The sequence below is a fragment of the Melampsora larici-populina genome (assembly GCF_000204055.1).
Source record: "Melampsora larici-populina 98AG31 unplaced genomic scaffold MELLAscaffold_9, whole genome shotgun sequence".
In the NCBI taxonomy this organism is placed as follows: Eukaryota; Fungi; Basidiomycota; class Pucciniomycetes; order Pucciniales; family Melampsoraceae; genus Melampsora; species Melampsora laricis-populina.
In genome coordinates, this window is record NW_006768773.1 from 1,203,233 (window position 1) to 1,215,979 (window position 12,747).

At 37.6% G+C, this 12,747-nt stretch overlaps 4 protein-coding genes across 4 annotated transcripts; 2 read left to right on the forward strand and 2 right to left on the reverse strand.

The window, feature by feature from the left end:
- Nucleotides 1–1,652: 1,652 nt before the first annotated feature.
- Nucleotides 1,653–2,984, reverse strand: MELLADRAFT_34607 (uncharacterized protein; the record flags this gene model as incomplete). Its single annotated transcript, XM_007407552.1, has 2 exons — nt 1,653–2,107; nt 2,141–2,984. Coding segments are annotated over 2 exons (1,299 nt in total), but the record flags the coding sequence as incomplete, so codon positions are not given.
- Nucleotides 2,985–3,795: 811 nt separating this feature from the next.
- Nucleotides 3,796–4,828, forward strand: MELLADRAFT_96392 (uncharacterized protein; the record flags this gene model as incomplete). Its single annotated transcript, XM_007407419.1, has 3 exons — nt 3,796–4,205; nt 4,284–4,605; nt 4,691–4,828. 3 exons carry the CDS (start codon nt 3,796–3,798, stop codon nt 4,826–4,828), a joined length of 870 nt encoding a protein of 289 aa, XP_007407481.1.
- A 4,184-nt stretch (nt 4,829–9,012) lies between these two features.
- On the forward strand, nt 9,013–9,588 carry MELLADRAFT_104420 (uncharacterized protein; the record flags this gene model as incomplete). The annotated part of the gene is made up of 1 exon (XM_007407420.1): nt 9,013–9,588. One exon carries the CDS (start codon nt 9,013–9,015, stop codon nt 9,586–9,588), a length of 576 nt encoding a protein of 191 aa, XP_007407482.1.
- An 84-nt stretch (nt 9,589–9,672) lies between these two features.
- Nucleotides 9,673–11,225, reverse strand: MELLADRAFT_104421 (uncharacterized protein; the record flags this gene model as incomplete). The annotated part of the gene is made up of 4 exons (XM_007407551.1): nt 9,673–10,011; nt 10,129; nt 10,593–10,661; nt 11,095–11,225. The coding sequence occupies 4 exons, from the start codon at nt 11,223–11,225 to the stop codon at nt 9,673–9,675; spliced, it is 540 nt and encodes a 179-aa protein (XP_007407613.1).
- Between the last annotated feature and the right edge of the window lie 1,522 nt (nt 11,226–12,747).

Here is a 12,747-nt window from a genome sequence, read left to right on the forward strand (position 1 = left end):
CTTGATTTAATTTTTATGATTATGAAAGAAATTCAAATCTGTTGAAAGATCAAGAAATTTGTCAAGATTAACGATTTGATTGTGAAATTGAGTAAGCTGCTTGAAGAATGAAGTTGAAGATTTGAGTCAATCAAGCTGACTCTTTTATACTTTTCTTGTTCCCACTAGATCATTCATCATTCATCTTGATGTTTTCTAGATTTAGAAATTTCTCTACTCTGAACATTTTGGAATCAGGTATCTTTACAAATGATCTTACAGCTAAACCACAGCGTTCCAATTAGTTCCTGCTGTGTTGAATTAATTCACATTGATATCGAAGTACAACTCAGGCGACATGAAGTGAGTCCTGATGGCTCATATTTTTCTGGCTAAGCCTAACGCGTTCATTGAGGAGAAGGTCAACATACTTGTGATAATCTTTTGCCGTTTGGCTAAGGAGAAAGTCACTAGTCCATATACATTGCATATCTCATAATTCTATGAGCATCTCGCTTAAATGGACGCGCCTATCTTTGGCTATCTTGACCAAAAACCAAGAACCATGTGTGATTTCTGTTTGTACCAACTTATCGCAAGATGTGGACATCCGTCATGAGGGGGCGGGGTCTTTCAAGCCTTTCTGTGGGATCTTCACCTACTTCCGCAACTACGAAAAGATATGTTCAAAGACGTAAGCGATGACCCAAATCGTTCCTTTATGGAAACAGACGCTAGTCCCTCCCACACCAAATGGTTAGTTCCAATCTGCATAGATTACAATTGCCAAGCTATGCAGTCATCCAACTCCCTAAGACTACCGAGAGATGATTGTACATACTGGGATGTACTAGAGATACGTGCTAGGAGGATGCAAGTTAATTTAGCAAACCGATTGGATGGATTAAAATTTAATGAGAGAGAAATTTCCTCGTTATCTCTCGGAATTCCAACGATTTGGTTATTTAGCGGAGTGGAAAGATGAAAACAATCTACTGATCTTGCAAGGGATTTCATGACGTACTGTTGGATTGGAATCAGACACAAACAATAAAGACAGTCAACAAGGTATCGATACTTACAACCTTCAAGTAAGGTACATAATAGTAAACATATTTCTAACAACGTAACTCCATTTGAGATCCTTTTCATCAGTGACTCGCAAGAATAAAGGCTGTGAGTTACGAAGAATTGAGTAAACCTTTTGCAAAAAATTAAGAAAGAGCATTTCATAGATTGATTATGAAAATTGATTTTTAGTTTATGATCATCAACTATGGATCATTTCCACTTTTTTAAATCCTCTTCTCACTATTCAAAAAGAAATATGAACCTACTTCAACTGAGAACAAGTATCAAAAATATGTCACATTATCTTGTACACCACTTTATCTATGAAATTTGTTTTCAAGCATTCTGATTGTACTGGTAATCTGTTTTTCTACTTTTCGAATTGGCTTTTGCAACAAAAAAACCTTTCATGATATCCTTAATCGAGACAATATCTGGGAATTCAAGAATGTGTGTGTGATTGAAAACACATCACTTCAAAAATAATAAATCTTTTAAACACTTCAAAGCCCAATTCCATAACCCAAAAAACTCATATTTCACAAAAAAAAAACCAAAAAAAAACTCTAAAGTACTTTCAATCAATCATGAATCCATTTTCTTTAAACATTTTTCATTCCAATCGTTCTAGGAAACCCAATCACTTCTCTAACATTTTCAATTCCAGAAATCCAACAAACCAATCTATCCCAACCAATCCCAAACCCAGCATGAGGATTAGTTCCAAACCTTCTTAAATCGAAATACCAATCCAATTTACCATCCATACCATCCATACCTTTCTCCTCAACATTTTCCCTTAACCTTTCTTCATTAAACTCTCTTAATGAACCTCCTACAAGTTCTCCAATCCCAGGTACGATCAAATCAAAACAAGCCACAGTTTGTTGATCCGAATTCTTTAACATATAAAACGGTTTGATTCTTTTTGGATAATCGGTAATAAAGACAGGCGATTTAAAGTAAACACCTGCTAACCATTTCTCATGTTCAGAACCTAATGAATCACCCCACTCTACTTTACTCAATCGATTTCCAACTACATCTTCTTCTTCTTCTTTAACACAATTAATTTATTCAATCACTTCACTATAACTAATCCTAGGGCATCTTGTCTGAAGTTCTTCTTTAATCTTATCCGATTTCTTCTTTTCTAATCCTTGTGATTTCCAAACCGATTCTAATTCATCCGAAACTTCTAAACCAATAAATTTAATTAACCTTTCAACTAATCTCATCATCTCTTCTAATTCTTCACAAAACGAAACTTCCACTTCTAACATCCAAAACTCAGCTAAATGTCGATTAGTTTGAGAACTTTCAGCTCTAAAACATGGTCCAAGTGTATAAACTCGACCTAATCCATGTGCAAAGGCTTCTAAATATAATTGACTAGAAACCGATAAATAAGCCGGTTGATTAAAAAACTCTAAATCATCAACGTTTTTCGAAACTTGAGTACTAGGTTGATCTGTTTGAATTCTAAAAACTTCACCTGCTCCTTCACAATCATTAAATGAAATCATCGGTGGATCAGTCTTAAAGAAATCCAACGAATTCAAATAGCTTGAAGCTTGATCTGACATCCTAGACCTTAACCTAAGTACCGAACTCATCAAACCGGTTCTAGTTCGAAGATGTAAATGTTGTCTCAAGAATCCTAAACTATGATCTTTCTTCTGTAAAGGATAAAGATCAGCTGAACACTTTCCAACGACTTCGATTTCATCACATTTCAGTTCTTTTCCTTGTTGGATTCCTTTACTTTTAACTAATTTACCTATTACTTTGAGTGATGAACCGGTTTGGATTCCATGGGATTGGTGGGGGTTTAAGATGATTTGTAAATGATTAGAACATGATCCATCTACCAGTTCAAGGAAACTGATTGATTTTTGGTTTCGAATCGATTTCACCCATCCTTGTACTTTAATGTTCCTACTTGAATCAGGTTCTTGTTGCAAAATCTTTGAAATCACTATTGGTAAATTCCATTCTGTTTCTTCCCTAGATTCGATCGAAAGTTCCTATTTAGATTCCATAAATGAATGTAAATCATCACAAAAGAATAATCAGTTTGAAAAAAAATGGTGGGGATTTGGATGAATCATCATTTGGGTGTTTTTCAAAACTTACTTGTTCTGTAAGATCTAATACTTTTCCCAATAAAATCAAATCTTTAAACTCAGGTTGAATTTTTCCATAAAACACAGACGTCGTCCAATTCTCAGTCCTTTAAATTCATCCATCAATGCCAAAAAAAAAAACATAATTTCATCAATTCAATAAACTCAAAATTAAACTTGTATTTTTTTCAGAAATAAGTAAGAAATCAACAAACCCAAGTTGAATGAAATGAGAATGAATGAAGTTACCTTTGAATTTGATTTGCGATTTGAGAAAACGTTAATGATTTTCGATCTTTAGCTTGAATTAATTTCTACAGAAAAGATAATCCAATCATTAGTATCATTTCTTTTCCTTTTCTCCAATCTCCAAGTAAGAATGTGTAGAGTGAGTGACTTACATTGTAGGTTGAAGTATGAAGTGATCTGGTTCTGATTAGTTGTTTACCAAATCGATGAACTAACATGCTGAGCTAATCAAACCAAGTACATAGTTCAAAGTTACATTCCAAGTCAAGATATGTTGCTTAAGGTAGACTTAAGTTAAGTTGTACACTTAACCTGCTTCTCATTCCATTCACTCTCTCTCTGTTTCTCTTCAGTCTGATAATTCCACAAAATGATTGACTTTAACCAATTCTCAATTCCCATCAACTACTCAACCATCCTACTCTTCATACCAACACTCACTGCAATCCTAATCGCCTATCTACAACACAAAAACCTAATCACTTCTCCATTTTCTCAACCTAAACCATCAACCAAAACCAAACCAAACCAAATAGAAAAAGCAAAAGCAAAATGTGAAAATTGTTTAAATGAAAAACCAATTCAAGAATTAAAAACATGTTCAAGATGTAAAGAAATCTCAAATCTATCAATTTATTTTTGTAATCAATCTTGTCAAAGATCGAATTGGAAATCACATAAATTAAATTGTGGTCAACTTAAAAACCTTTTGAAGGTTAATGAAAACTTACCAGATGGGATTTCGTCTAGAGATCAATTAGAACATTTACTTGGGAATTGGTTTAGTAGATTTTATACATCTTAAATCATTGAAAACTTCTTAAACTAACTTTGATTTGTTTTTTTGTGATTCAAAAGGTGTGAATTCCATCGACATTTACTAATCTTTTCAACAATCCAAGCTCTAGAAATCCCAAAACACCCGCTCAATTCTCTCCAAAACCTATTCTTAATTTCCATCAATTTCAATCCAAACCAAACCAACCAAACCAAAGAAGATGAAATCCATTCAAGATTCTCATTAGATTTCTTTCAAGTTCTTCATTCGAAATCATTCCTAGAAATCAATCCAGCTATGAATTCAGCTTTTGAAGAAATCGATTCGATTCGTTTTAAAATCAAACAGAAAGGTGGAACGGGTGTTGCTATGCTTTTAGTTAGATGTGGTCCTGTTGTACAAGTAATTCAAACCTCCTTCTTTAACCAAATTTCAGGATCATCAGGCTTACTCTTTGTTTTGCGTTTTGTTTGGGTTTCTGGTGTAGGTCATTCCGGTTGGTTTACCTTCTCAAAATGATTTGAATTCGGTCAAGTATGAAAAAGATTGGAAAGTTCAATTTGAAAATTCAATTAAAGCTGGAATAAAACTAAATCCACTTCCTAAACCTATTACTCAAAAGTGATACCATAAATTCGTGTTGTTTCTATAGAAAGAATGGACCTTTTTGGATCGAAATTCGGTTTGTGGATTGGATTGGAGTACCAACGAGAAAAGTATTTAAATAATGAATCAATCTAATTCCAGTTCCTAGTCTCTTATGGTGTTTTCTTTCTGGAAAACGATCCAGAAAACCTACTATAAACCCATTCAAATGTATCCTTTCCAAAAAAAAAAGAAACCATGTTTTGATGATTAATCCAAAATTGTATACATACAACCAAATCAAAAAAGTATAAAAAGAAACCAATTAAATTTGAATCAAAAGAAAGAAATTACAAGAAACAGAAATAAGTATTTTTCAAGAAATGAAAAGTTCAAAAAAACGTCAAAGGTTTAGAAAGAACTTTGTTTTCTATCGAACGGAAGAAAATCGATTAATCCCACTACAAAAAATCAAAAATAATCAGTACTCCAAACCCTTCATTTGTAAAAAAAAGAAAAGCAAACAAACCACCAAAGGATTACTCCCAGCAGTACCAGTACCTTTCGAATGACCAAGTTCAATAGCTTCTAAAACCCTAGTTTTATTCCCATCCCGTTTCTGTTGAGCCAACGAATCACTTAACTTTCCAGATCCAGCTTTTCTTTGGTTATCAATTTCTCTACTTTCTGCTGCTTTGGCTAATCTTTCTCTCATCTCTTTTGGGTTTGGAGAATTGATGGGTTTGGGTTTGGGTTTGGGTTGAGATTGAGGGTTAGGGGTTGGGAATGTGTTGAGTTGGTATCCTTCTCCTCTATTTTTTCGAAAAAAACAAACATAAATCGATTTTAATGTAATGATGAGTTTTACAAGACTTTTTGGGTGGCGGTGTAAGGTTTATTTACCACTATATATGTAGTTTAAATTGAATGAAACTTAACTCGAAATGTTGAGATTTACCACACATTGCACCCATTGTTTTTTTTCTTGAAATCCTTGATGTATCTTGTATATATGTAGTTTATATCTTTATTCGAATTTAAGACTTGAAGGAAATTTAAAATCAAATCGGATTAAGTTATAATCAATTGATAAAGACGAAACTTATTCAAAGTAAAGGTTTGTAAAGTAAGATCCAAAACTGAAAAGATGAAGAAAAAAGAAACTTCGAAGAAAGCTTTATAATTTAATTTAGAAATTTGGTTCAATATTTTTTTTTTTTTCAAAATTTTTACACTTGGTTTCGACGACGATAGAGAGAGAGAGATGATCATCAAAAAAATCCAAGGCTGAGCTTTTCACAAAGAAATTTAAAATGATAAATCCGGCTCCGAGATGAACCAGCCCCGATTTCTTCCGGTACTTGAATGTTTTAAACTTGACAAGCAAATGATGAGTAAGAGAATTTATTGACTGTGCAAATTGGAGTTCTATGGACTCAAAATAGCTAAGCGAAGCCTGAATTAAAGACAAGAGTTCGTATAATATTTTAAAGATGTTGTACTTCAAATCTTGACTTCTTTAAGGTTTTCATGCAAAATTATCATTCTTTCTTCAAGTTGACCATATCTGCTAAATACACAAACCCCTTCTTTATAATCCCTTTGACCAATGATATATCCAGCCAGTACCTTGTAAATACATCAACCGTATGCTTTTGATGAAATCTATATATCCTACCTTAGAAATCGAGAAAGATATCCAATCCCAATAAATCGAAACTCACTCGCAAGAGTAAGAAGTATAACATAAACGAGAAACGACCACCCTTAAAGCTAATCCAGGTCAAGAAACCTTTCCACGACTTTAATGAATTCAATCTCAAGACCAAAAGTGTGATAAATAAAGATCATGTCTTATTCAAAGAATCATTAAATGAATCAAGTTCGTGGTCAAATAAAAGCACGACCCAATCCTAACCCAACAAACCCTAAAAAAAATTACCAACCAAAACCCATTCAATCAACAAAAAATCAAGTTCGAGTTGAAAATCAAATCAAAAAAAACTAAACCCCAACCGATTCCTTGCATCAACAAATTTCCTAATCGATTCTTCAAAAATCGACGATTTGAAGCTGAAGATAATAAACTTTGACGAGTTTGTTGACGTTGATGATAAAGTATATAAAATCCTGTACTTAATCCAGCTGTTGTACCAATCAATCGACAAGAAGTACAATCGTTCATTTTGGTTTTCTTGTAATATTTATAACGGTCAAAGTCGTTTAGAAGAAATTATTCAAGATCACAGTACATACTGGAAATTGGAATCGACTGACAGACAAGTTTTGATACATATGTAAGAAGGGCTCGGGGCAGGGAGGATTTTGAAGTGTCCCCGACCACCAGTGCCACTTCTCAAACTGGACCACCACTTTCGATTGCATCTCTCAAAAATTGTAGGCTTGAAGGTTTCCCAAACTTAACCAAGTCCCTCTCGGCCAAACAAGTCGTCAAGAGAGGGACTTACCGCTAAAACGCAAAGTTTTGCTTGAGAAGTGAGCTGTATCCGACAAAAAATCGCTACATCGCTCCATCTTCTTTGTTTATTTATAAACACTCTTTGATGTAAAATGAAAGGTACATTGCCCAGTCCAGTTACATGTCCTACAAGTTTCAGATATCAAATACCTCACCTGGAGGAAGAGATACCACAGGATATCCACAACCCGTCCTAAGTTGAGCTCTTCAAATGCTGCAGTGGCAGAAAGTGAGTGAGAATACAAACCCTATTGTAGAACTGCAGTTTGGCGCATGGAGAAATTTTGCGCCAGGTGCGCAAATTTTTTTGCAAAGTTCCTGCAGACATTTTATTACAAATCTCACATGTCTGTCTCTGGCTAAGTTATTGCTCATATTTGTCTTGAAACATTCTTCATTACAAAAAATGCTCCGCCAAACTTGCAGCCTGACTCAGATGCTGTCAGCCAAAGCAACCTCGCTCAACATAAAGACCAACCAGAAAGTCTCTCATAAGGGCGGCAGGCCGGAACCTATTGGTGGCCTTACCAATGCATCCCAATCAAGCCAAGCTGAGGTCGCTGGCAAAGTATTTCGAGATAAATAGTAGTACACAAATATGAAAACTGTATGAAAAACCCGCATGAAAAATCCGCATGAAACTGCATGGTTTTTTTGGGTTTCCCCGCAAAAACCAAAAAAACCATGCGGATTTTCATGCGGTTTTTCATACAGTTTTCCCATATGGTTTTGATATTTGTGTATGGTTGGTAGTGCCAAGAAGCGTCAAAGGTCGGACCAGCAGGTATCAGTCTCTTGAATAACAAGCTGATGTTTCTTATTGCGGGAATGGGGTATGGCAAGAGTCTCATACCCAAGCTATTTGGCAATTTGCATACAGAAGGAATAATTCTTCTGATCTGCCCATTGGATGCGCTTGGGGATGACCAGGTTTGTCTCTGATTTTTTTGCTACTCATGACACTGTGTCTGAGTGTCATGTTCCCGCATTGTTGAAGGTATTGGAAAAAGCCTTAATAGGCAAAACTGCCATTAAATTGACATTGAAAACAATAACCAAGGCAAGCATGAGCAACATCTTGTTGGGAAAATATCGCTACGTATATATGGTGAGTCATTTCTCCTTTTTGGGGTTCACGACACACAACAAGACAATGAACTGACTTCTACATATTTTAGAGCCCAGAAATTGCTCTTACAAACCGAATGTTTGAGCAGCTGTGGCAGAATCCACATTTTCAGAAGTCTGTAATCCTGAAAGTCATGGATGAAGCCCACATGATTTACACATGGGGGCTTGTTGAGTCTTGAAAGGCAAAGACAATGTCCAGTCATGTCAAAGTCCAGGATAAGGGAGCCTTCCGACCGCATTACAGGAAACTTGTCCACCAATTCTTGGCTACAGATAATGTGCCCCTTCTGTTGATGTCTGCAACATGTTGACCCCAGGCAGTTGATGCAATATTGGAAAACCTTAAACTGAAACACGAAGAAGTTCAATTTTATCACAGCGAGTTAGCACAACCAGAGATTTGTCTGATTTGACACACATTCAAACGTCCGCTCCATGCTTCTCTGCGCGGTCTTGTTGCCGCCGAAGCACTAGTACCGAGTGCCTCAATCCCACCTTCCTTGATCTACTTCATCAATCTTTCATGGAGTTAGTGGTAGGCTCTGGCCTGCCAGAGCCTAGTAGATGGGGGCTGTGAACATTTCCTAGAACATATCTTGGGCTCTGAAGTCATCATGATGCAGTTTGAGGTGTTATTAGCTTCCATAAACACTTGGAAGACTGAAAACCCAGCATCTTTGAGTGCTACCAATGTAGAAGCAAGCCATGATAGTTCTAAACTCAAGCTGCCTTGGCGTTCTAAACCAAAGCCTTGGGTACCTCTATCAGTTGAGGGGTCCAAGTTGGAGAAATATCAGAAGGAAAAATCTAAGCAAGACAAAAGGGAGCAAGAAGAGACTTTCAGATTGGAAAAAAATTCTCAGAAGGCACACAACACTGAACTAGAGAAAAATTGTAAGGGAAAAGCTAAACAAGAGAGAAAGGAGCGTGAAGAAAATCTCAGAATCAAAAAAGCAGCTCAAAAGGCACATATTGCCCAAGCAGAGAAAGCTCACAAGGAATTGGCTAAGCAGGATAAAAAGGTGCAGGAAGAACAACTTAGAATGGCAAAAGCGGCTCAAAAGGCCTGTGGTAAACTCAAAAAGGAAGAAGATTGTGCTTGCAAAGTCTCAAAAAAGTGTGACTCAGATGGAACCAACAACTCAAAGGCCAAAAAAATTAAAAACCAAGCAGTGGTCAGTTTGAGTTGAATTGCCTAATTCAAATCTAATAGTTGCAATTGACATCATGCTTTTTGCTTTGGCCTCATCAAGCTTGGTAGTCCTTTGGTGGAATCATTGTTCACTCTGCCGCGGAACCTCATCCTTCGGCTCGCCCTCTTCCCCTTCCTCAATTTCATCATCTACCTGAACCATATTTGGACCTCCCCATTGGAAGCGAGACCCTTGACCCCCGACTCTCTCAGCCCAAGTAGTCCGTATCATGGCTTGAATTCCGATCATGTAAGCGGTAGTAACGGGTAAGGTGTTTGGAGGATTCCTGGATATGTGGAGCTTGTTTTGGGCATAGCGTAAAAAGTTTTTCATGGATTCTGTTGTGACTTGGGATGAATTGTTTTGAAAAGATATGTTGTGTCCTGCTTGCATCTTCAATTGTTGAATGAGCATTTGGAGCTGAACGATCCAGATCAATGTGGGTTAGATACATGAATGTGATGCAACTTTTGTGATTATCTAGTGGAACGTTTGATGAAAATTGATCCATAAGGCGCTGGATATCAGTCACATTACCCTATGGTGGGAACATACAAGATCAGTTGAGGTGAGAGAGGATAGAGGAAATAGATGTTGGATATGAAAACCTTACTGTATTATTGTAAATGTGCTTCAGCCAGCAGTTATTAACTTCTAGAAATTTATTTACAGCCAACCAGTGATTGGCACGGCCATTTGAAGGTATTAACATCATATGTTTGATGACTTTGGCTAGTTAGGCGGCAGGTATTGCTCAAGCATTAGGACCATATGAGGTAGGTGGCAAGAATAATGTGACAGACCACTGATCCCTTGCAACATTATTGACCAGCGCTTCCAAATGAGCATCAGTTGCCCAATATCCCCTGCTCAAGTTGCATTTTGAGCCTTGATGACCGTTGCAAAGTCTCGTAGACGGTATAGTAAGTTGAGACGAATGCTGTTCCCAGAGTTTTGAGCTGATTGAAATGCCAAGGGGTGAAAGTAATCCTCTCACACACCTCTCCATAAGTTTTATGCAGTCTTCTTCCTTAGATAGATCTACAGGGCCCAGTGATTCCAACACCTCCCTAGATAAAGCACAATCCGACAATCAACAGGAAAAATGAAGTCAGTTTGCTGAAAGCAAACTAAGTGCAAAACAACTACACAGGCGAAGTCATCAAGGTCAGATAATTAAATCACTCACGTCAATACAAAAAAAGGGATGCATCATGCATCTTTTTTGTCATCATCATTAAAGTATTGAAGTCTTGCTGAGACGGATGCTTTGTTTCGCCACCCAGGGCTTCAACCGTTCTCCAAGCCCCAGTATCTTGCCCATCCTTTGAATTGCCCCAGCGCAGTGAACACAAGGCCTTACACATATTCCATGTGGCGTGGGCTGGGCTAAAGATGGTGAGTAGCCACCCAAGAGAATCAGCTTGGTGAATGGAAGGAAATCGTTTTTGACATAAGCTTTCAACCAATTCATTAGACCCAACGTCTCCTTCAGCTACAAACACACCATCAGCAAATGATTCCGCATCCACTCCAATTTGGGAGAGGACTTCTTCTAATACCCATGCCACACCTTCCGCCGAAGAATCAGGGGCATCCGTCAATTGTAAGAAAAAGATATTCGGTGCATACATTTTGATGGGATCAATTGCTGTAGGCTGAGTTGTCAAAGTGGGTAATTTTATACTATCACGACTAGGAAGGTGATCAACATAGGTCTGCAATGCCACAGCAAGTTGAGCTAAGACAAGACTCTTCCAGTGTGATATTTGTTGAGGCAAAGGGATGAACATTGAGAGATCTACCGGACGGCCCTCAGCCTCGGACATGGCCCTCTCAAAAGCCTTGAGATCAACGTCCTCAGGCAGCACTCCTTCTAACAGTCCCGGTGGGGGAATATGGATAAATCCCCAGGTGCCGTGAAAAGTTTGGCTGGCTGTCTCCACGTGATGGTTATGTACCCCCATATGGATGTCAAGATTATTGAAGCAGAGGAAAGGTCTAATAATGTGATTCTTCTTGAAGACTTGTATCAAACAATTAGCTTGTATTATTTGTAACCGGTCCATTAGTCGAAGTGAGCTATCTCGTGAGACGGTAAGACCCAGACTGTCTAAGAACTCGTTGACATGGCAGCTCACACCACCGGCCACAAACGCGATACCGTTGAGGACTTGGTAAGCATTGCTTTGTCGATTGCAGGCAATGGCGAGCATGGAGCATATTTCCATTGGAAGCTATCAAAACAATTCCCATCAGCATGTGATTAAAGAATTGACACGCTACTGAGAAAGCAGACTTACGGTCTTCAACTTGTGCTCTTGCATTCCAGCAGCCCGCTTGGAAACATGAACTAAATTGTCAATCCAAGCAGGTCAGAATTGAGCGTGGGGTCTAAAGGGATCTCAGATCCCTGATCAGAACAGTAACAACACAACTCTCAGTCAAGAAACTATTTGGAGAAGGATGATCCGGAGAGTTGATGGGATGATAAGGTGTTGTAGTTGAGGAAATCAATAATGAATAGTATTTCTTTTATCCAACCAAACCAAAGTGAGAAGAGAAAAGAAATTGACAACAATGATTGATTCATACCTGATCAGAACAGTAACAACACAACTATCAGTGAAGAAACTATTTGGAGAAGGATGATCCGGAGAGTTGATGGGATGATAAGGTGTTGTGTTGGAGAAGAAATTCTTGCGTTGTGGGTGTGTTCAAAACCATTAAGGAATATTGCTTCACTCTTATATTGGCGTATGGACTTCTGGACCAATTTGGAAGGGATGGATACAAATCAACTAAATTAAGGCTGAGATTGTGATTGAAATCAAGATAGTGTTAGAGCATCTCCAACGCAGACCTGCAAACGTAACGTTTCAGACATACACGTAAGGTGTATTTTACGTTTGCAGGTCTAGGTCACAAATCGACCATCCAGCGCGGTCTGGAAACGTAAAAGCTCACCATCCGTGTGAGCCTCAATATCCAGCAAACCCTGTTTCACACGGTCAGTACTCAAAATATGAAGTACCAACCAAATATTTGCAGCAAACTGTATTGTCCCAGTATTGGACGTACATTTGGCACATGTGGTGATAAAGTCACCACATGCGTCCTATTTTCTTGTTGTCCAACCAATTGATGGCTATTTGG